The sequence below is a fragment of the Danio rerio genome, chromosome 9 (genome assembly GCF_052040795.2).
Source record: "Danio rerio strain M-AB ecotype USA chromosome 9, GRCz13ab, whole genome shotgun sequence".
NCBI classification, from domain to species: domain Eukaryota; kingdom Metazoa; phylum Chordata; class Actinopteri; order Cypriniformes; family Danionidae; genus Danio; species Danio rerio.
The window spans coordinates 37,168,018-37,194,094 of NC_141029.1; the positions used below are offsets into that span (position 1 = coordinate 37,168,018).

A 26,077-nucleotide genomic window follows, 5' to 3' on the forward strand; every position below is an offset into this window, starting at 1 on the left:
ATTTCCAAAAAACACCGTAAGCCAACTAAGGTCGCAAGTTCTGTTGTTACAAACATAGTTCATTAATTTGGCATTTCCCAAATCCATTGTTCTAACGAACATCCGCAAACTGCATTTCAAACTTGTATGATTGCAACTACACCTCTGGAGCTGTAGTTAGAAACATAATTCCTTGTGGTGTTCTATTCCTAGTTATCCCCCATGCCCAATTCCTTTAGAACGTTCCAACATTTAAACTTGAAATGCTAAAAAAAAAAAAAAAAAACATTAAAGTCATCACTCTTACTTGTAATTCGCTTTCAAAGTATTTTTACAGTTCAGTTTTAGCAATCTTCATGTTTACAATTGCGTTCCCTTCGTAGTGCACTTAAAAAACATTGATGTCATTTTGAACACAGCCGTGGCTCATGGCGAAAGCTGACCGATTATTTAAAATCGGAATTTATGTTATGTCTTCAAAGCTTGTGAAAACAAACAACATTGCATATGTTAATGCTTTTAATTTATAGTAAATGATTTATTAATCTGTACTGTATATGACGTGGGCCTCTTAGTTAGAACATTACTGCAGTTTTTTGTGAGTGTCAAATAGACTTTAAAAAAAAAATTAAATAAATAAACAATATCCTACTTAATACTACTACTACTACTATTAATAATAATAATAATAATCATTATCATCATCATCATCATCATCACAATCTTCATTTTATTATCATTACTAATTTTATTATTAAAATAGTCTTTTTTTCTTTTCCTAATAAATACTAAATTTCATTTTCTAATAAATAGCCTCATTATTTATTTATTTATATGATTTATATGTGAGATTAGAATATGTGTTAGCTTTTGTAAGTGGTTTTATGTTTTAGAACAGAATATGTAATCTTCTCAATAATATTTGTAAAAGAAGCATTGGCTCTATGTGTGCCATTTACATATATTTCAATTAATATGGAAAATGAGTGTATGTTTTTACCAAAACAAAAAAATTTTTTTTTAATTGCGTGTGTAAACAATATAATTTGTACAAAGAAATGATGGGGTTCTTTTCTAAAGAAGTTGTTACTCCAGCCCATTTAGAGCATCATTATGGCCGTTTTATAGTTTAGAACTAACGTGGTTCAAATGATGGATTTGCGACAGAATAACTACGGGTTTTGGGAAACACTAATCACTACATTGTTCTTTTCCCTAACAATGCATTGTACTATGATATGTCAGCCGTGAGTTACGTCATTGTTTGGGAAACGCACACCTGATCAGTAGAGGTGTATTTGAAACTACACTCTAACTATCTGGTTTAGTTATATTTATCATGCCATCATTTCGGTTCAATTCGATATCTCGGAGCATGATGGTGCATTGGCAATGCTTTCCATATAAATTTTATATTTTACTTCGCAGCATAATAATTCTTGTATTAAAATGAATAATTTTTAAAAACATTTTATATGTATTTGTTATACAATCTTGTCCTTCAATACAAGCAGTCAGATATATGTACTTTACCTTTAATTTGACCTGTTCAAAGAAAACACTATTTCTGAATCCATCAAACAAAACTAAAGTACAGGCACAGGACAACATCAGCATTTAAAGCAAATAAACAACTGTAAATATTATCCCGCTTGCTTTTTGAGCATCGTCAAGTTAGTCGTTAAATGCCTATGATTGGTCACATGCTCAACAGAAAGGGCTGCGATTGACTCTATCGTGCTGACTTTAAACGGATGCTACGATCACAGCTAATCCATGATAAAAACAGTGGAGAAAACTTGCTCTGCAGACACGCTTGTGTCTGGATCCACAAGAACTGCAATGAGAGTAGAGAAAACGTCACGCCAGCAGGTCAAAGGGGCCACAGTGAGAGAGAAATGGCGTTTATTTTCGTTTTCTCTACAGCAGTGATTAGGCTTCTGCCGTAACTTCAGTGTCAATGAAAGACTGTCCAGCAAACACGCAGTGACTTGGGCAGAGACACTGCATTTTAATTACTAGCGCACACCTCCTAAGCCATAGTATTCTACCACAACATAGCACATAGATAAAAGATGTCAGTACGTAATAACCGTTTAGAATCTATAACTGAACTGATATTAAATTGTCTCCATCTGCATCGCGGTTCACAGAAAAAAACAATTAATTTTGACACCTCTACTGATCAGACTAATTAAGTCCTTTAGGCTTGTTGAAATGTACAGGTAAATGTGTTGAAGCAGACTTGGAACTAAACTGTGCAGAGCTGCGGCCCTCCAGGATCTGAGTTTGACACCTCTGGTCTACAGCATGTCAGACACATATAGCTCTAGAGACTTCCTCAATATACAGAATCTGTTCACACTCGATGACAGCAATGATGGTGTTGATTGAACTTGAGTCTAAGATTGATGAAAGAAATACAATCAACCTATCAACATCACCATTAACATGTGTTTCAATTAAGAGTAAGAATGTGGAGAGGGCATGTTTCAAAAATGCCGCCAACATGATCAAAAATACCCAATATTTGAAGATATTGCGGCAAAAACAGCATTTCCACAAACAAATGTATCACGACTGCTGTGATTAAAGTGAAAAAAGTCCATGAAATTGGAGTATTAGATTTAGATTTTTAGACATTTAGACATTGAGATTAATAACCAATCACATATCTCTCTTTTGAGCTTATGGTCAATCAGATGTAATTAAACTAGTCACTGTCGAAGATTTTTGTTGACTGTAACACCCGATACACATGGGGCTTCAATGTCGACGCTTGGCAGAGGACATGTCTGAAATTAGGGCTGAAAGATCATCATAGCAGAATCAGCCAATAAAATCAGTCAGTAAGCGGCTACTGTTTGAGCTGGGGTATTTGTATTAAGCAATCTAATTGGCTGACGCTTCAATTGGTGCTTGAAAAGTTGAGTAATTCCTAACTTCTATAGCAAGCAACAGCACTAAAGCGGTGCCAACAGATCCACTATTCAGTCAGAAAACGCTTGACGTCACCCATTCAAAGTGAATGGGAAACATTGACGTTGATGCCCTGTGTAAATGGGGTGTCAGAAAGTCTTTTAACAGATTCATTGATTATAAAATAAATTAACACACACCGTTATTACACAATTATTGTTGTGTAGTGTAATTTGATCTTTAAGGCACAGTTTGTTACCCAGCACACGGAAGTTAATAATTCAAAAAAAGCATTATAGTGTCACTTTAAAACTGGCTCATAATGCATCCATTAAACTAACAGATCTCAAAAAGACTACTGGACGCTGCTGCATTTTTGAGGTTAAAACTCTCAACTCACCGTTAACTACCAGGATAATGTTCCGGAAGTCAATTTCTCCCCTGGCTTCGACTCTGGCCTCGCAGCGATACACTCCTTCATCTGCTTTAGTCACTTTCTGTACTTGCAGATTGTTGTTTTGTAGGAGCTCAAACTCTGGAGAACAAAATATTTGATGGCGTTAATGACGGGCTAATTTTGCATTCAATAGGGCTATATTTAAAACTGGCTGAAATCACATTTACATGAAGCACATGCATTTTTTAATCAACACGCTTGTTAGCGCTTGTCAACACTGAGTTGGAAAAAGGGAATAACATTTTGAAAGTCTTACAGTGAAATGAGGCCATACATTATTCATAATGTGACAATGATTTTATCATGCATTCCCTTTTTTGTGTTTTTGCTGGTCATTTTCTCTCTCTGCAGTCCTCTACAGAGAAGCTTGAAGTCTACATTAATTTTCAAGCATTTATGTATTAATTGACAATGATATCTCACTTATTTAGCAATGCCGCAAAGGTCTTTTTTTAGCCAGAGAAAATAGGTCAATATGGCAGATTACTTACTCTCAGTGTCTTCAATGATCTCAATGTTGTTGTAAAACCAGGAGACCACAGGCACAGGGGAACTGGTGACATCACAGACCACTTCAGCCACCTCACCCTGCCGAAACTCCTGTGGAGACCTCACATCTCTGAACGTCAGCTTCTCTGAGGGGGAGAGAGAAGAAATAGTAAAAATGATTACATTGTTGGAAAATAACATTTATTTATTTGACATGTACATCACAATTACACTGGACAAGCAATTGAACTTGTTTAAGTGTTTTAGCAGACGAAGCAGTGGTGCAGTAGGTAGTGCTGTTGTGTCACAGCAAGAAGGTCCCTGGGTCACTGGTTCGAGCCTCGGCTCAGTTGGCGTTTCTGTGTGGAGTTTGAATGTTCTCCCTGTGTTCACATGGGTTTCCTCCGGTTTCTCCGGTTTCCCCCACAGTCCAAAGACGTGCGGTACAGTTGAATTGGGTAGGCTAAATTGTCCGTAGTGTGTGAGTGTGTGTGTGAATGTGTTTGTGGATGTTTTCCAGAGATGGGTTGCGGCTGGAAGGGCATCCGCTGCATAAAAACTTGCTGGATAAGTTGGTTCATTCCGCTGTGGCGACCCCGGATTAATAAGGGGACTAAGCCGACAAGAAAATGAATGAATGAATGAAGTGTTTTAGCAGACTTGCTAATTCTCAACTCCTGCCCACAGGAAACTTGACAAAATTAAAATAAAATACATACATATACACAACAGTATAATTATTTACATAAAATTGCTGTAAGGCCAAAGCAAAGGCAGCATGATCCAACAAACTAATAGTGGACTATTTGTGCAAACACTGCTGTTTTGTTTTTAACCACTTTTTATGTACACTACTAAAACATTTATATTACTTTCTGATTTTAGGCTAACAGGTAAATAATTCCACAGTTTGGTTCCCTTAACAGAAATAAAAACAAATTGACTAAAAGAGGTCTTACACTTTGGCGCTAGACAGTCACAGTTGCCTGTGTGGTTTTGTGAAAGGTTTCATGCCTACTGACTAGATCAGAAAACAACATTGGAACATGATTATTTTAACATTCATTCATTAGTTTTTTAGCTTAGCTTTAGCTTTAGCTTCTCTTTTTTAATCAGGCGTTGACACAGCGGAATGAATCGCCAACTTATCCAGCATATGTTTTACGCAGCGGATGTCCTTTTAGCCTAAACCCATCGCTGGGAAACCACCCATACAGTACACACTCATTACACACATACACTACAGTCAATTTTGCTTGTTCATTTCACCTATAGTGCATGTGTTTGGACTGTGGGGAAAACCGGAGCACCCAGAGGAAACCTACGTGAACATGGTGAGAATATGCAAACTCCACACAGATACGCCAACTGACCCAGCCGTGACTCGAACCAGTAACCTTCTTGCTGTGAGGCGACAGCACTACCTACTGTGCCACTCCGTCACCATTTTACTCATATTTTAAATTATATTATATGTGTTATTGTATTTAATGTAATTTCTTTTTTTTTTACTTCTTTTTAGTAATATTATCTGTTAGGCACCTATAGGGTGTGAGAATAAAACAATTTCGATTCTCTGTACATGTGGTTGAATGAAAAATAATGCTGACTTTGACTTTGAAACATATAAGAAAATTATTTTAAATTGAATTAACATTTCAAACATTGTTATTATTATTTTTAAGCTTTGAGTTATCTTTCAATAAATAATAAAAATATATATACACATCTCACTATACCCATCTGACATGGTGTCCTAGCATGTTGTTGTCAAATGCAAGCCTTAAAATGTCCCTGAAAAACTGTATTGTTAAATAATTACACAAATTCTTGTAAGGCAAAGAGGTGGCGCAGTAGCTAGTGCTGTTGCCTCACAGTAACAAGGTTGCTGGTTCGAGCCTTGGCTGGGTCAGATGGCATGGTCCTAACTAATATGTACTTACACAGGAATTAATAGTTTGTTACAATATACTTATTGTGTAAATGCATGTATTTACTCTGTACTTATGCTTGATTGAATACCTGTATGTAATTACATCTTTAATTAACTTTTGTAATAACATTTGTAAAAACACTGTTGACCATCCCTTACACCTTAACCCACCCTTAAACCTACCCATACCACCAAACCTGTCCATAACAAATTGGGACTGTTCGCATTTCTGTGTGGAGTTTGCATATTCTCCCCACATTCACGTAGGTTTCCTTCAGGTGCTCCGGATTCCTCCACAGTCCAAAGACAGGCGGTACAGGTGAATTGGGTAGGCTAAATTGTCCATAGTGTATAAACGTGAATGATTGTCTATGGATGTTTACCAGTGATGGGTTGCAGCTGGAGGGGCATCCGCTGCGTAAAACATATGTTGGATAAGTTGGTGGTTAATTCCACTGTGGCGACTCTAAATTAATAAAGGGACTAAGCTGAAAAGAAAATGAATGAATTCTTGTATTTGTTTATAAATATTTATATGTACACTGCATTATGTTTTATCGTAGAGGTTGTAAGTTTGACTTTTTTAATCTAAATTTATCCAAACTCTAATTTTTATCAAAGATGACAAATGTTGATTTGTGTAAAAAACTAAAAAGTGATGCAATGTGATATATAAGTGATTTTAAATCTACTTTGTGACATTTGCTTTTTTAATTAAATTTACATATCTCCTCGATAAGAAAAATGTAAAAGAAATCATACAAGCCTAACCTATATATTTAAGCTGCTAATTAGGATTAATCTCTATGACACATGGAAGCTGTACAGATTTCATTTGCAACATTTGAGCAGCAGGAAGATGAAAGGAACGGCATGAAGGCTTTGGATTTCTAGATCAGCCCCTCAGTGAGGAAAACCAAAAGAAAAATCAACGGAAAACAAGTTAGGTGTCAACATCTATATCTGCTTGTCATATATCAGGTGTGCTTCAGCGTCGTCTCTTATTATTCACTATTCGCAGCTACTTTCTGCTGCACCAAAACCACATTGTATTTGTGTGGGAAGCCGGTGTAAACAGCTGCTACACCGCAGTATAAGAAAATGCGTCTTCAGAGAGCTGAAAGAAGCCGCACATCCTCATCAGCACAGCAGCTCTGCGTATTGATCTGTGAGTCATGTCTGTTTACACACGGCTCCCACTGCTCTAAATACAACTTCTAATGGAACATAGGCAAATGCCAAACCTGCTACAAAGTTAGAGATGCAAGCTTGTGAAACAGCTCCTAGAAGTTTAGCAAAATCCACTAATTATACACACTGAGGATTAAAATTTCATTCCCATACATTAAAAAAGAAAGAAAATTGGGTGAACATTTCATGCAGCATTTTTTTACCCCAGTGCATCAAGACTTTGAAGCCGCTTGCTTTAAAGAGAGACATTTCCACACCTTTCCCTTTCTTCTTCACTTTGTCAGTGTCTGTCATGTCTCTTTTCCGCGTTTTGTTCTTTATTTCGTTTCATCTGCTATATATCATATCATCAAGATCTTAATAATGCAGGGCTGATTTTAAACATAAAATTCATTCTGTGATAATGTTTTTATCCTCATGATTCCTTTTTTATTTTAATTTTAACACTTTCTTGGGAACATACAGTATACAGTAAGAACAGATTTTGAACTACTGTAGATGAGCAAGTTGCTCTTTTTTTGTGCTTTTACAGTGAATGAGAATCAACTTAAAGCATCAAAAGGAATAACAAAACATCATAAAAATATGAAACGATTCTCCGTCCTGACCCTGATTTGTGCATTATATTCAGAGTCTTTTGAAGTCATATCATATCTCTATGTGATGAAAAAAACGAAACCGAAGTTGTTGCTCAGTTAAATCACAGCTTGCCGAAATGCATTCTCTGAATTTGTGACTGAGTCCGTTTTTTAAGTTTATAAGATTCCTTCAACACCAGCAGTCAAAATTGTACCTATAATATGCATGATTCAGTTGAGTTGAGTTAAAGTAATTGATAAATAAGAATTAAAATCAAAGAGCATATTCATACTTATGCAGCCTTAATGAATTTAAAAAGTAATACCATTGTCATATCTATAACACTACTTGTGTTGGGTAGGTTACTTTAAAAAAAAAGTAATCAATTGACTACTACTCAAAAGATGTAATCTGATTACATTTCTGATTACTTAATGTAAAAATTAATCAGATTACTAATTACTTTACTGTAAAGTTACTTTTAAAACATATAAAATATACTTATACATATAAATATATTAAATAAATTGCAGCTCTTTCAGTAATTCAATATTCAATGAAGAAACATTACAATGAGTTGGCCACAGTAGATTGACATATTCAAAAAACTTAAAAGGTTTGCCCAAAACTTATAATTTTCTCATTAATCACTTGTTCCAAATATGTATCTTTTTTGTTTATTGAATAAAAGACATGGAGAAAGCTGGATACCTGTAACCATTGACATCCATAGTAGGAAAAAGTGCTGCAGTGTTTGGGTGTTCTGTGTTAGTCTGAGGTAATTAGTCCACCTAAATGTGTATATTCCAATGTATAAAGCTGATCAGTCAGTTCTTGTCAAGTGACTAGCAGTTTTCAACTACTGTAGGTGCACCTGGAAATTGCATGTGCGTGCAATATGCGCTCCCAATGCTCAATGAAATCAACGTTTTGTCTGTATTTTCTTATGAAGAAGCAAGCACTTGCATCAGCACTATCAAACCACTTAAGTTCACGTTCTCCAGCAATTTAAAAGTGTATACTTATTAACTGACTTTGCAGCAGAAAATGTAATTTAAAAAAAGTATTTTGTCTTCTAAAAACTATAATTGTCAGGTAAGTAATGCAATTACATAGACTTTAGTAACTGTAATCAAATTACACAAATTTAAAATGTAATTCGTTGCGTTTTAAATTTGTTGCAATCCTAAAAAATGTAATTAGAATACAGTAACGTGTCACACCTAACTCCAAACACTACAAAAAAAAAACAATAATTTATATATATATATATATATATATATATATATATATATATATATATATATATATATTTACTCGTGTCTAATTCAATTACTCATTCTCATTATCTTCCAATCCCCTGACATCTTCACCCTCAAATTAAGGTATTTCAGATGAAATCGGAGAGCTCTCTCATCCTCCATTGTAAGCAATGGTCCTGAGATGTTCAACTTTAATAATTCAAAACTTCAGGAACAATTTTGTGTGCCTAAATAGAAGTAAAATGACTTTGTTTGTCAATATCTCCAATCTTTGTCAGGTCAAGGTGGGCATTTACTACAGGCATTTACTATTGCCATTATAGTCAGCAGTGCAGCATGCAAGCATCATGTTGCCCTTGCACCCTTAAGGCTGATTTATACTTCTGCATGCATTTACATGTATACTACTGCATGCTGTCAATGATGATCAGGGAGGGTGAGGGGCAGTGAATCAGCTACTTCAGTGTCACCAATCAATCCACAATAATTTAGTGGCTGCATTTTATTTATTTATTTATTGAAATATTGTAAATTTATGTAAGTACATTTAAATTAATAATATCAACAGCAAAATAATAGTGGGGTGGCTACAGGGAACCCAGAGTTTACACAGGGGCACCCGCTACTTAGCGTGGCTAACATCAAAGCGCACTTCTCAAGAAATGTAACTACAGGTCATAATGAGTAGCGCAAGCTCAGTGATTAGTCAGCTTGGTAGCTGTGACCAATGTGGGCGGGACCGAAAGCCTTGCGATCAAATTAGAGCGAGTGTTAACAAGTGTCAAGTCCCCTGCAGTAGCACTAGATGGAAACTGTTGTTTTGTGTTTATATTATGATTAATGTTGTTTGGCATCTGCCAATTCCTGCCTCTGAATGAGTGAGTTTTAGATACTTAAGGTAGTGTTCTGAAAAAAAAACTAAACATAAAAACCTACTGCCAGCTAGTGCTTCGGAAATATTACTGCAAAACAACACAAACAGCATGCAGAATTATAAATGCACGACTACATGCAAGGCAGGCACCTTGGGTCAAGCCAATCACTTGAAGCAGAAGTATAAATCAGCCTTTATCTCATGCAGAACCTTAAGGTGACATTATTCTTGTATTATTACAGTAAAACCCCTAAAGTCACAAAGAAACATTTGGTTTCCTATCTAAACTTCTGGATAATTGCTGTACTGTACTGTACTGTATGGACAATGAGAGAGCTCAAGGATTTCAACTAAAATATCTAAAATATCTATTTGTGTTTCAAAGATGAATGAAAGTCTTGAGGTCTTGAAGATGAGTAATTCATCACATAATTTTCCCTTTTGGGTGAACTGACCCTCATTCTCCTTCTTGAATATAGAATCAAATAGTAGGACTTCAAAAGAATTGGTATATATTGCACAAGTCAAACGAACAAGTCTTTCAACATTTTTTCAAACAGCTTTTTGTTGACTTGAAAAGCTTTGTATCCCAATTGATTAGAAGTGCACAGTGTCATGATTTGTGAGCTGCAAAACCAGTCCTTTTAACAATAAATCAACAAAGAAGCCCACAAGAGATCACTGAAACAGTGCAGCACAAAACACACTGTAGTGAACCACCAAAGAAGTGAACAAACAGACTAACAAAACAGAACAAAACCAACAAGCAACACATGGAATCTACAATCTGTAAAACTTCTCCTTTTCATTCCAGAGAAGAAAGTTCTGAACTATTCCTTTAATGCAACAATGTAAGACGCATTCAATTTAGCTGTGACCACAACACAGCTATTCTCCCTTCCTTAGTGAAATGCTTTTTCTATCCCTGTTGCTTTTTCCCCCTCATTGAAGCTGCTTTGCTCCGTGTCGTCTGCCGGCAGCTGTCTCGTTGTTGGGGAATTACATTTAGCTTTACATCAACAGATTTGTCAAACATCTTCAGATGGAACACGTCCATTTTCCCCCGCATTGTGAGGCTCTCTCTTTGAAAGCTTTTGGATGTCCTCTATTCAGAGGGAAAATCAAAACAGCTATTTCAATGGCAGCATTTCCAACGGTGGAGGTTTTTTTTGTGCTAACACACATAATGTCCTTTGCAATGTAATGGATTCCTAAATAGTTGTGCCAAGATGTTGTTCCATTGTAATTTGCATCAATATACAGTTCTCTCAAATTGCTTTTATAGCGAGGACATGTAAGAGCATGCATCCTTGTAATATGCTGAATACATTTTAATGTAAATGTATGATAATTCGAGCCTTAAAGTTTGCATCAGGTCTAATCTCCAAAGAGGACAGATGGAGGGGAACATCTTGAGGTGCATTTTCTTTGTATTGATTTCAACCATGAGTGAAACTGAAATGATTTCTGTCATTTCAGACAAAACAAACTTCTGAGGAAACACTTGAGTGTACCATAGATGACAGCTCATTTCAAGACATTTCAACACCTTCAGAGATCATACAGATATGGGGGGAGGAGAGACAGATTTAATATTTTTTCTGTTGTTAATGTCATGAGAAGGAATGCGGTCAAGAACCATAAAAATGGAGCACCATACTGGTCTTGAGTCTCACAAAGGAGTGTGGAAGGATAAACAGATGAGTGATGACAGAGGAAGAGAAGAGGGCAGAGTCTAGGAGACTTCATGTATGTTTTTGGATTCCGTTTAGGCAGTAGCTGTCCCTGAGGGGCTACCCCCACCCATTTTGTTTTGTGTTTATTTTAATCTGAAAAAGTGTCCTAGACCAGGTCCTTTCTTATCTTCCTCTGTTGTCAGTCTTCCGATTATGGTTCCGGAGCTCCTCTTTAAAGTCTGCTAATGGCAAGTCTGAAATTAAATGAAGTTCCTAACGTAAGTTTGGGAGGAGCCTGATCGGTCAGGTGGGTCAGGTGGGTCAGGTGGGTAAGTAACACAGATATTTTTATCTCCCCATAGTAAGAAAATCTCTAGCCTCACATGGGACTCAAGACCTGTGTGGCATACAGGTGACAATCATTAGCATTCAAGCCACTGACCTAACTCCAATTTCATGGCTTTCAACCTGTCCCCACTGCATTTCCTCAAAATTCTACACACAATAGCCTATAATGAAAATTTATTTTATTTAATTTTTTTATTGTTGCAAATGTATTAAATAAAAAAAACCCCTGAAAAATCATATGTACATAGGTATTCACAGTCTTTGCTTAATATTTTATTTGATGCACCTTTGGCAGCAATTACAGCCTCAAGTCTTTTTGAATATAATGTCACAAGTTTGGCACACCTACCTTTGGGCTTTTTTGCAAGCTCTATCAGGTTGGATAGGAAGTGACGGTGTACAGCCATTTTCAGATCTCTCTAGAGATGTTCAATAGGATTTAGGTTTGGGCTCTGGCTGGGCCACTAAAGGACATTCACCGAGTTGTTGTGAAGCCACTCCATTGATATTATGGCAGTGTGCTTTGGGTCATTGTCCTGCTAAACCGTCACCCCAATCTGAGGTCAAGAGCACTCTGAAGCAAATTTTTATTCAGGATGTCTTTGTACATTGCTGCATTCATCTTTCCCTCTATCCTGACTAATTCTCCAGTTCATGCTGCCACCACCATGCTTTCACATGCTTCACTGTAGGGATGGTATTAGCCTGGTGATGAGCGGTGCCTGGTTTTCCCCTAACGTAATGCCTGGCATTGACTCGAAATAATTAAAATTTAGTTTTATTAGACAAGAGAATTTTGTTTCTTATGGTCTGAAAGTCCTTCAGATGCTTTTTGGCAAATTCCAGGCAGGGAGTAGCTTCTGTCTGGCCACTCTACCATACAGGCCTGATTGGTGGATTGCTGTACAGATGGCTGTCCTTTTTTAAGGTTCTCCTCTCTCCACAAAAGAGCGATGGAGCTCAGACAAAGTGACCATCGGGTTATTGATCACCTCCCTAAAGCACTTCTCCTCCGATCACTCAGCTTAGATAGTCGGCCTCTAGGAAGTGTCCTGGTGGTTCCATACATCTTCTACTTGCGGATGATGGAGGCCACTGTGCTCATTAGAACTTTCAGAGCAGCAGAATTTTTTCTGTAGCCTTCTGTAACCTTTGTCTTCATGCTTGGTTTGTGCTTTGACATGCACTGTCAACCCTGAGACCTTATATAGACAGGTGTATACCTTTTCAAATCATGTCCAATCAACAGAATTTACCACAGGTGAACTCCAATTAAGCTGCTGAAACATCTCAAGCATGATCAGTGGAAACAAAATGTACCTGAGCTCAATTTAGAGCTTCACGGCACAGGCTGTGAATACTTCTCTACATGCGAAATTTCAGTTTTTATAAATTCATAACAATTAAAAAAAAAAACTTTTTTCACATTGTCATTATGGGGTATTGTGTGTAATTTTAAAGGAAATTAATGAATTTAATCCATTTTGGCATAAGACTGTAATATAAAAAAAATTGGAAAAAGTGAAGCGCTTTGAATACTTTCCGGATGCACTGTATAGGTATGGGTTAAAATAACAATCTTTAAATAGCTTTATTCCATTCTATGATTACATTTCTTCTAAATATCTAATAAAATATTTAACTTTTTTTTGCTAGTAAAATTGTCAGAATAACAATTGTTCTCATTTGTTAGGATTAAAATATCTGGGTAAAATCTGCAAATAATGCTTTTTTAAAACTCAACCGAAGATAAAACATTGGTATTATGTTGTCTAAAAATTAATACAGACACGTCGGAAACCCTAGCAATTATTTTTTAGATATTTTATGTCTCCTATAAGTTTGAAGAGTAAAACTGAAATTACATTTTACTCAAACACATTACTATAAATCATAAATCCAGATAAACTAAGAATTTTCAGGTGCTGTAGGTTATCTGAAACGCAAATCAAACTGTCATAACTGTATTTGCCCTCATAAAAAACTATTCTCTGCTGATTTATAAACCAGAGCGAAAGAGACAATTATCTCTGCATCTCCCAGCACAGATGTGAGTGTGTGGGTTCTGACAGTGATAGGACTTTGAGAGGGACAGCATCCCCACTGCTCAGAGACCACCATCGTGCCAGGAAGCCTTGAATCCCCTGGGTGGATTTTGTGTCTCGAGTGCCATGAACAGGAGGGAGAAAAGCTGCTTGCCTTTCAAGCAGAAGAGCCCCACAGTGCCAAATCTCAGGTGATTTGCAATCCATATTTCGAAAGTACTATAACTGGTTGTGTCACCAAACGCAAGCAGTATGGATCTAAACACTGGAAGGTTCATGTGAAAAGATATATTGTGCTCTGGTGCTCACAGAGGCAATGCTGAGTGCTATTTGCTGACCTCAATTTTGTCCTGACTCTGTTTATGTATAGCACCCAAATACAGTTCAAAACTGTGAGGTCAGTAAGCATTTTTAGTAACAATTAACAATATGAGTATTAAACATTATACAGTATGTATCATTACTGCAGTATGTATAACAATGTGTCAAGATGATAAGATGTGTTACTGTTTGGATCATGAAGAACTAAACCATTCGTTATGTAATGTATTGTAATGTGTATTTATATAGCGCATTTATCGTGTATGGCCATAAACCCAAAATACTTCACAATCATGAAGGGGGTCTCTCCACACCACCACTAGTGTGCAGCATCCACTTGGATGATGCGACGGCAGCCACAGGACAACACACCAGTGCGCTCACCACACACCAGTGGAGTGGAAAGACAGTGATACGGCCAATTCGGTGGATGGGGATGATTGAGAGGGCATTATGGGTAAGAGCCGATAGAGCTAGGCTGCGTCTGAAACAGCCTACTACTCAGTAGGTACTGGATTTGAATTTAAACATACTACTCGGCTGTTAGAAAAGTACGTTCTATACAGTATGAATGTGAAAAGTACGAATGGATTTCGGTCGTACTACAGCCACCATTTTGTCATGGTCACGTGACCTACTTTCGTCAGTTGCTTCGTTTTACTCCTGTTCATGAATTTGCTTGCGGGGTATCATGGGATAGCGCAGCATGCATGGGATGCACACTCCAGAATCTTGCCGGAAGTAGTAAGTCATCTGGGTACTTCTCCCATACTGATTTTCGAATTCTATGAATTCAGACATACTGTACTACTCGGCTCACATACTGATTTTAGCGTACTATATGGTGTGGAAGTATGCGGTTTCGGACGCAGCCATAGTTTGGTCAAGACACCGGGCTACACCCCTGCTCTTTACAAGAAGTGCCATGGGATTTCTAATGACCACAGAGAGTCAGTGACTTCAGTTTAACATCTCATCCAAAAGACAGCGCCCACCGACAGTATAGTGTCCCCTTTACTTTACTGGGGCATTAGGACCTGCAGGCTGACCAGGCTCGGCACTGTTTAGCTTTAATGAGTAGGGTTGGGCGGCAGGATGATCAGGCTGTGGAGATTAATGATTAATACATTAGCAACTGATAATGACTCTATCTGACTAACAGATTAAGTTATATTCTTTATTAACTATTTTCAGTATTAGGATAGTATTAAAACTGCAAATTAATGGGCTAACAGCCACAGTTGGTCAAAGACATTTTTTTTAAACTTCCGGGCTCTTTTAATCAATCATTTGGTGATGATTTGCAAATATATCATGTTATGAGCTCATTTGTTTTTAAAATTACAACATTTATTTTTATGATCTAACAATTTAGCAGAATTGAAGTCTAGTATTTATTTAAATATATTGATTGCATATATGCTACCATTTCTATGTGTATATATTATAAGCAGTTTGAGGTTAATATATATATATATATATATATATATATATATATATATATATATATATATATATATATATATATATATATATATATTTTTTTTTTTTTTTTTTTTTGTTACAAATAAAGTATGTAAATAAAACACAAAATAATTCTATAAATTAGGATAACACAAATTTTGGTTGTGATTTTATTGCACTGCATTTAGATTGCTCATTGCAACCTAGTTATTTATTATTTTGGTAACACGTAAGTTTAAGTAACAATTTACACCATTTAGGCTACTGCTGACTTATTACCTGAAAAAAAAAGCAACTTGAATAATAACAGATTTGTCTGTGTGTTTTGGATACTCACGATAGATCTCGAGCACCACAGTGGCCTCCTGTGTCTCTCCCTGTGCATCGGTGGCCTGGCACCGGTAGATGCCAGCGTCTTCTATTTTGGCATTGTAAAGGGTGAGTCTGGAACGAATACCTTCATTGTGCAAGGCCACCCGTGGAGACGCGACCATCCGCTCCCCCTGCGGGTTAAACCACTCCAATTTCACAGGCTCCCCGATCACTACAAACACAAATACAAAAGCATTGACATAGTGAGACATACAAAATGTAGTTCAGATGACTTTAATAAGACCAGGCTTAATGTTTTCTTTCACTAAATCATGAGCAAAGTAAGACTTTGAAGGTTACAGTTATTAAAAAGGGCAAATCAGTGCAAGATCACTATACAATAAATGCACAGATAGGAGTGAAACGTTTTAGTAGTGATCTACTGACAATGTGTAAATTCAAATGTCCAATGCAGTGAATAAACCAGAACAAATGAAAAAAGTGATGATGAAAAGGTGCATGAAATGTTCAACACAAGTGCAAAATTGGCTAAGAAATGCATTAAAAATGGTGTGAAATACAAATAAAAACTGTCTGCCAAAAAAACTTTAAGTTAAATAGTATCATCCCATAACTTTTGCATATTAAAGGGAAACTCCCACTAATGTAAATGCATTATGATCAGTAACATAAATCCCTGTGTCCATGGATATTTGTCACTAATATTTGATTTTGTGGATTTAGTGATTTATCAGAGATCACACTAAACCTGTCCCTACATTATAATAATAAATACATTCAAATTTTTAAGCTTACAGAGCACAGTGCAATTTTTTCTCTGAGCTGCATTTAGGGGCATGCATAAAATAAATCACTTATTTCTTAAATCACAGTCATTTTCTATTGTATTCACAATGGCAGCTTGAACGAGGCATTAGAAACCTCCAGAGCGTACTTTTGCCATTTATTCAGAATAAACAGTTTCCCTACACAGTCTACAGACAACTTTCCAGAAAATATGTGAACATATTCTTTGCAATATACTGATCCAGTAGTCTGATTTCTCTACTGTGTGCTGTTTGGCTGCTTGATCAGTTTCCTATTGATAAAATATTCCTGTATGCTGATATCTTTCCAGTAAATCTATGTAATCGCTGCTTTGATTTTTAATCATTATTCTGAGAAAAAAATGTTTCTTTATTGACATAATGTACTGTAGACATAATAATATCCACAGAATCTTTCCATTCCACAAAAGGTTCTTTGTTGTTTAACAGTGTGCTTCAGAGTTTTAAAAGTATCTTTACACAATGTTTGTCCTTTTAAGAACTGTTTAATTAACGGTTCTTTGAGGAATAAAAACATGTTCTTCAATGGCATTAGCGGCTTTCACAGCAGACAGTCATAGGAGCTATAGTAGCAGAACTAAATCTTAGTCAGCAGCTAACTCTCTGCAACTCTCACATGGTCGCCCACTGAAGCTAATCAGGGCTGAGACCACATGGGAAAGCTGCCAGAAGTGGTGTTAGTGAGGCCAGCAGGGGGCACTCAACCTGTGGGTCCTAACACCCCAGTTTAGTGAAGGGTACTCTATGCTGCCAGTGAGTGCCGTCTTTCGGATGAGATGATAAACAAGGTCCTGACTCTCTGTGGTCATTAAAAATCCCAGGATGTCAAAAAAAAAAAAAAAAAAGAGTAAGGGTGTAACCCTAGCATCCTGGCCAAATTTGCCCTCTGGCCTCTGTCCATCATAGCCTCCTAACCATCCCCATTTCATAATTGGCTTCATCACTCCACTCCTGTGTGTGGTGTGCAGTCTGGTGCAATATGACTGCCTTCGCATCATCCAGGTGAATGCTGCACACTGGTGGTGGATGAGGAGATTCCCCCAAATGTGTAAAGTGTCCAGAAAAGGGCTATATAAATGTAAGGAATTAATAATTACTTAATTTTTTTTCAACAGGGTCAATTTCTTGGTTTTGCAGCATTGGGAACTGGCTAACATCAACAATGTGATCAATTTTATTTATATCGCTATTATTTCCCAAGACTTGTACTCTAAAACAAGGGTTCACAAACTTTTGAGCCTGTGATCTCAAAATAACAATTCCAGTGACTCACGACCTCCGCTATCCTTGGAGGGGATTATAAACATAAACGTTGCACAGCATGGTGCACACACACCAACAGGTTTATATAAACACAAGCTGACAACGCAAAAAAGTGCAACAGTCTAACAATCCCATTCTTTTTTCGTTATTTATTCATCTGAAGAGAGACTGGTGGACACAATGTTTACTGCACAAGATTATTCTTGGTTTAATTTTTTAGACTTGAAGATATGTTCAGTCATGTTTGATTTTTTAACCTTTTTAAAATATGTTTATTTTTAATGTATGTGAGTGCCGTAAAGATGTCAAAGTTTACCATGGTGCTGTAAAATCAGTCTGCAGCATCTGACTATTTTAATATTAATATTGATATAATGTAAACATCCCAGGGGTCACAATCCAAAGAAAAAAAATCAAAAGGCTGATGGATTTTTATTTGCATGTTTTTTTTTTTTATGTAACTAGTAAATAACTTTTTTTTCTATTCTGTAGGTTATGAATAAGGCCAGACAGAATCTGCAGACATATTTTTTACAAAAATCTATTTTTGTGGATTTATGTGGAATGATTTTAGGAGTTTCACTATATTAACTAAAAACTTAATATATGCAATAAAGAAAATATTACTTTACTAACTGTATTGTAAATAAATCATATGAATATATATATATATATATATATATATATATATATATATATATATATATATATATATATATATATATATATATTTTTTTTTTTTTTTTTTTTTAATTAGTCAAAAATATTACTGAAATGAATAAAAAATTGAATAAATATTTACACACATTTACACAAGTAAAATAAATAGACTCAGTAATGAGCTAAAAATCTGTGGAAACATGCGGATTTCTGTGCGTGCAGATTCTGTGTGGGCCTATTTATGAATAAATCTAAGTTTAACCAAGTTTATTAGATTTTTTTTAAATTGCCAAGCAACCCCCCCCTCCCCACATTGTTCCTCGATCACACAGCAGGTCCCGACCCCCACTTTGGGAACCACTGCTCTAAAACACATTTATGAAATTTCATATTTTCATGAATGTCCCAAAACCTGATAAAAGTTACTCAGTTCAGATGAAATTGTTATCATCAATATAGTGAATATTATTGACAAATTAACGTATCAATTGGTCTGCTTTTTTGAGTCCACATTCCTGTCGGGGAATTTAAACATTCCATGTTTAAATTTTTCTAAAACATAAGACATTCTGCCTCATGCACACTTGTATATAACATGTGCCTGCAATGCCTGAAAATGTTGCATAGTCTTTTCACACAGGATGTTCCCATCCAAAGGGAAACAAATGGACACGTTCCACTGCCATTCCATTCGGTGCTGCTAGTGGTGCAGAACTTTGCCTTTAAGGATATCTCTTAAGCCTCTGGTAGTGGCAAACACTCTCTCTTGTCTCTCAACACACACACATGCACACACAATGCGATAAACAAAAGCCGTCATGTGCTTTGCCCTGCAGAGAACGGCTGGCCGGACCCACATTTGGTACCAAGGTGCTTGGCGCAGTAAATCCTGCTTTTCTGGAAGGTCATAAAAAGCATCAGCATGGTGCAGCACTTCTCCGCTCAAAGCATCAATCAGCTGCACAACGGGGGCCCTTCGGCTGCGCTATGGGGGAGCGTGAGACTGCGGCTCCAGGCAGACGGGCAGACCTGAGGACGCAACCGGGCCCGTGATGCAGCTCTGCCAGGGGAGAGATGCTGAGAGCGGGCAGGGGGTTATCAGTGAAGGAGCAGAGGCTGATCTGAGAGACACAATGGGTTCAAGGAGAGGACAAGGAGGCGTAATCTCAACCCGCTCTGTGGATGTTGGACCACAGAGGAGCTAGGATGGGATATTAGGGGTTTAAGTGCTCAGGACATCACTGGTCATTAAAACAATCATCCTTTTTTATTTTAAGATTCAGTTGTCTTCACTTGTTAATTAAGACTTATGGTAAGGCGTAGTGGTAAAAAAAAATCGGATGGCAGCCAAAAGGTTTGGGCTTTTGGATCAGTGAGCTATCAAGACTGCGCCCTTGAACAAGACACTTAACTCACTTTCACCAGTAATGAGAATACTGTCAGTCACGTTAAGGGATGTGCGAAGTTGGAAAAAAGTTGACTCTTTTTTTTGTGATCTAAAAAACCCTCAGAAAATTTCACCAAAGAACTTGATATTTTGAATAGACTGAATTTTTCTAGAACCATTGGGGTGATCAAGTCCAACAACATATGAAAATAAACGTTGAAGAATTTAAATAAGGATTAAACATTGATTGATGTTTTATATTTAGAGACATGAAAAAAAAAGATACAGGAAACTTTAAACCTAAACATTAACATTTAACATTAAATTTGATATTTTGAAAGACTGAATGTTTCTAGAACCATTAGGACGATCAAGTCAAACTGTGTATAATAAAAATAATTATATATTATTGAATAATTCAAATGGCGTCAAAAAAAAAATGTAGATGTTTGCCTGTCATTCTCTGTCTTGTCAACTGTGTCTGTAAACGCACCAATGACTTAATCCTATCGGTGCAAACAGGGTGCACAGAGGTATGCAAATACATATTTTGACAGGCAGGTATAGGACAGCTTATTGTAATGTTCAAACTGAAAGTTTTGATTGGACTAACTTGGTCCTACACCTTTCACAACATATTAAAATGCATATAAATACAGCTGAAACACTTTATTTAATGATTATAGCAGTGTATGGACATTAAAAGACTTACAACCACAGCAAAACAATTGTTTTTAGAAAGCATTTAATCTACATTGAAAAAAAAATATTTTCTCTTTGTTCAAACTGCTTATTTAAAATGACACAATTCTTGAGGCTTTTTTTAGGACAACATAATCATTTTGTGTTCAAACCACTTACATTTGAAAAAACTAGTAAATCAACTCAACACTGGAATCACCAGACTTCTTTTACTTCCAGAATTACCATAGTGGTCATTCATATAAGACACTATATTGTTGCATCAATTTTACAATGAAGCAAGTTTCTATTAAGATGTTAATATTAAGATTTAAATGTCTGTCATAAATATTTAATTTAGTCATCAGCCTTAAAATATGATGTTTTTGGTAATACAGCCTATAAATGTATAGTTAGCTACTAATATAGACTAACTGCCAATGTTCGTGCCTCACTTTTTTTATTTCACTTTAACAAGTAGGGAAGAATGCTTTTTTTGTGGCACTGAATATGCTGTTTTCAAAGAAATATCTGCAAGTTATGTTTTTGTTAGCAGGAAGTTGCTAGGCAACAGAGGCACATTTATTTAAAGTCACAGGGAAAGTAGCAAACACTGAAATGCATACTCATTTTGACAGCTATGGTGGTTCTGGTTAAAAATAATTAGAACTCTTTTATGTTCTGTAATTTAATCAAATAACAATGTTAGGAGGACATATACACATGTTTACTAAAAGTCAGGAAAGTGTCCACATATGTGTGTTTTGATTCCAACAAACTTAAATGGCCATTTCCTTTTACAGGCTGACTGTCAATTGTTTACCGATCCTGTAGAAAAACCGTGAAAAGTAGACAGATACTGTAATATTCATTTATCCTTTTTTTCGTTACAGCCTGAATGACTAACCAATTTATCTTGATCTAAATATCGAATAACTGCATAAATATATATATATATATATATATATATATATATATATATATATATATATATATATATATATAGTAGCAGTGTGATATGGCTGTATATCGGCACTGGTGGGAGGCGTGCGTTACCACTGGGTGCGTGCGAGTGCCTTAGTCCCCCACCAGTGCCGATATACAGCCATATCGCACTGCTACGAGTGTGATATTGCATTTATACAACAGTTTGACGGCATAATTGTGTATATAAAAACAAATTCAAACATGGAGAGTCTCAAAAACCCTTTTGTATGAGGAACTACTTTCTTCCGCATTGGATTCAAATCAAAAGCTGACAGTTGAGCAAGCACCTTTTAAACTTTAGATCAGTTGTGTCTGCTTTATGCTGGCTGTATGTGGGCGGAGTAATACACAAAGGGTAAAGAGGCTGTACGGGTGCTGATATTACTTAAATATATCACGGCTATCAGCCAATCAGATTCGAGAACCAGACAGAACTATATATATATATGTATATGTGTGTGTATGTATTTAATTCCGCATAGCTTAGAGAGGCCTCATGATGTCAAACAGCTTGTTTACAAACCGGCTTGTTTACGAATAAATTTAAAGAAACACTATGTTATGCTACTTGGCTTTTCTCCTTTATTATCAACAAGTGGATTTATTGCTGCCATATCAGCAGCACAGCACATACATAATTATCCACTTTGTGAAAGAATTTAAAAGCATCAAAGTATATTTTTTCTTCCCCTGGCCCCTAAGGCTACATCCATATACTATTAAATTCAGCATTATTTACAGTGTGCTGTGCCTTTAAGTGCAATAAACTTTTAAAATATTTGAGTGAATTTAACTCATTTAACTTAATTTAACTTCACTATTCAGTTTTTAGTGTGTGGTTTGCCTCAGCTACCTGACCTGCAGGTCTGAAGGGCATGCGTTTGCCCTCCTCACCACCAATTTCTCAGCAGGTGTGCAAATGAGCTGCCGCAGTCTGGCAGGCGTCCAGCAGGGGTCAGCATGCATCACCCTGTTTAAAGCCTGCTGTCAGGTCGAGCCTGGAGCTCAACGCAGCAAAGCCCTGCAACCTGACTACAGCGACTCAACCATGTGGAAAAGAAAAACAACAGCCAACTTCACCGCAAAACCTGCCCGATATAATCTACCCCCGCGCACATGGATATCCATACTCATTTCTGCAGCTTGCTGTCCAAGCTCAACCTTGCCTGCAGTGTGCAAGGATAGACAGGCTTATAGGTGCTGTGCTTTACAGACAACACTTGACTGGTTTTGAATGATAAGTAACTTCGAGTAAGAGAATGCTGACGATTTAGTGGTTAGACTACAAACAAAGCTAGTGATCTGTAGGAGGGGGGTCAGATGTTTTGTGGCAAGGACATCTGAACAAGACAATCCTATTTATACTTTTTATTTATATTTATTTAGGCTATGAAGAAAAAGAACCATATATATATATATATATATATATATATATATATATATATATATATATATTTTTTTTTTTTTTTTTTTGGTGATCAAGAAAAGAAAATTTTTATACTATTGCTACAGAAACACTTTTTTTATGCTTATTTATGAACAGAAAGTCTAAAAATAACTTTTAATTAAACAAAAAATACAAGCCTTAAATAAAGAAATAAAATATTATCTTACACACATTACAATACACACCCAGACACATGCACACGCACACACACACTGACACAAGGTAAAGAAAGTAAGTCAAATGAAATAACTATCTGTTAATTAACAATATTTCATGCTTCGTAGGTGTTTTTTGTTTATTTACGGTTGTGAATTGCATTACAGGACCTTGATCTCTGCTCTGTCAAATTTTGCTGTCAAAACGCTTTTATCCAAAGCGACTTACAAATGAGGACAAGGAAGCAATTTACACAACTATAAGAGCAACAATGAATAAGTGCTGTAGGCAAGTTTCAGGTAAGTGTAAGAAGCAAAATATTGTTTTTTTTTTTTTTTTGTAATACAGTTAGCGGTAGAACCAGAGAGGCAAATGCAGACTAGGAAGGGAAGTGTAGACTAAATAGTTACGTTTTTAGTTGTTTCTTGAAGACAGCGAGTGACTCTGCTGTTCTGATGCAGTTAGGGAGTTCATTCCACCAACTGGGCAGATTGAATGCGAGAGTTCGGGATTTTCTATTTTTCTATTTTACAACGTGTTCACAAAATGTGAAAATTAGAGTTGCACTGGTCTGAAAAATAGCAACAAATCACGCCTATAGCACATCGTGCGCCTTATTGAGCTAGGTGTGTGATAGGGCCCAAAAATGTTTTTGAAAGAAAGATCAAGGTCACATAACGCAATTCAAATGCATAAATAAACAGTGAAGAAATATAAACAGGAATCCTAAAAAACACACACACACAAAAAATGCTAATTTACTGATATTTTTTTACAGTGCAGATGGTTATAAATATATATAAATTTACTCTATCATTCTTTGTTAATGATATTTAATCAAATAATTATGATCATTGATTTTCCTTGCTTAATATTCAATATTTTAGGCTAGCGTGGTAAATCTGAAAGCCATTAATAACACATCTGGAAAAAAAATTACAGGCAACCCTGAAGATCCCTAGATGCCAATCTGAAAAACAATCGATATTAAAAAACCAGCAGCCAGTCAAAGAAAAAAAAAAATTCAAACATGCGCACACACACGCACACTGTCCAGGTCATAAAGAAAGCCTTTAGTCTTCGCACTCAATATTGCTTACGACAGTTCAACCTAAATAAATGACTCCTCGACTCAGCACTACTTAAATTGTGTGCGTTCATGCATCTCTCTCATATTCATCAGAGATCTGACCTGTGCATGTGAAAAACTTGGACTCCCCGACACTCAGCTCCACCTTTTTCAGCGAGATTGACACCTGGAGGGCACCTGGAAAACAAAGGAAACAGAAACAGGCAAAGATGAGAGAGCGCTGGCAATCGGAAATTCAGCACACGAACTGCAGGTACAACAAGAGTGCTTCACATGTTCCTGCCACAGAAATCACACCAAACCACAGGCGGCACAAAAAACTGTCTTTGCAAGCGGGAGAGATGAGAGGGTACAGGGAGACTTCTATAAGCCCCCTCCCAATCACTTCAATCAGGCTATAGCCAGACTGGAACATCCAGCACCTGGTAGAAAAAAACGGAGGAAGAGAAAAGGACACAAGACAGACAAAGCTTTGATCTGGCTTTTCTTTTCTTTTCATATTTCTTTTTTTTAATACATACGTGGACTGTTCTTGCATTGCATTTCACTCTCAGTGAGGAATCCACTATGAACTGCACCCAGTGGTAATGTAGTTTATTTGTATGCATCCCCTGTGGTGCTTTTGTATGTGGTTCACCAATCTAATAGTGTGGAATAGGAATTCTTGAGAAATTTACAAACTATTGCTCTTATCAACATAATGAAAGTGAATGGTGAAGAGCAACTGCATTTATTTGCAAATGTCATGTCAACACATTATTTGTAATCACATTGACCTTTTTGTGGATCAACAATATACTGTATTAAAAAAAAAAAACAGTGGCAAGGAGGCGTGGCCGAGAGCCGTGGGAACGGCCTCACCGCGAGTTAGGCCACCGCGTAAGTGGATACACCTGCGGTGCGCACCTGCCTCGAATCCCACAGAAGGAGCTCTGGACTATAAAAGGAGGAAAGATAGCAGAGGAAGCTGAGAGAGGACCGGGCCCGGACATATTTTACTTTTGCTTTCAGTTTGACGGCAGTCTCCATGAGGAGCTGCCGTTCGTTTGTTTTCGTTTGTTTTAGTTCATGTTATAAGTAAATATTTCAAAACTGCGTCGGTTCTCTGTCTCCTTCTTCCCGGCGGCCAAAGGGCCGTAAACTTTATTACAAAAACATTTTAGTAACTCTGCCCTATTTAGATTTGTACACAGAGTTAATGCAGAAAATACTGATCAAACAATAAAACAAGTTAAAAAAGCAAAGAAATTTACATTTACATATTCATACAATAGTTTTATCTGGTTCTCAAATTTGAAAAAGTATTTGCAACAACAAGAGGGTGAGTTTTTCTTTTTAAATCTGCTCAGAATCAAATGAAATCACCATATTCTTCCACCCACAGAGTCATTCACATGGAACAGACAGCAGGAGGTCCAGATTCCTCGTTAAAAGTGGACAGTGAATTTGTGACTCCATAAAAAAAGGTGAGTCCAGCATACTGCATGAATGGAAAAGCTGGAGCCCAATGTGCAAGAAACAGGACAAATTCATTTTCATTTTAGGGGGTGCAGTCTCCAAGTCCCCAATGAAGGTACCTTGCCATAGCTCAATGTGCAAAAAACACATTGTCAAAAAACTGTTTCTCGCAACAGCACCTCATCCCGTTAGAGGTGGCATGTACTTTAAAATATTTTCTATTGACCTTATTCTGTGATGCAGAAGTGCGC

At 36.6% G+C, this 26,077-nt stretch overlaps 1 protein-coding gene across 6 annotated transcripts in view; it reads right to left on the minus strand.

Moving 5' to 3' along the window:
- Positions 1-26,077, minus strand: part of ncam2b (neural cell adhesion molecule 2b) — a 392,880-nt gene that overhangs the window by 113,774 nt on the left and 253,029 nt on the right. For all 6 annotated transcript variants that reach the window (XM_087265877.1, XM_087265878.1, XM_087265879.2 and 3 more), the window contains 4 exon segments: positions 24,471-24,545; positions 15,875-16,081; positions 3,847-3,990; positions 3,299-3,433 (listed from right to left, as the gene is read on the minus strand). In XM_087265877.1, coding sequence (XP_087122003.1) covers positions 3,299-3,433; positions 3,847-3,990; positions 15,875-16,081; positions 24,471-24,545 — 561 coding nt within the window.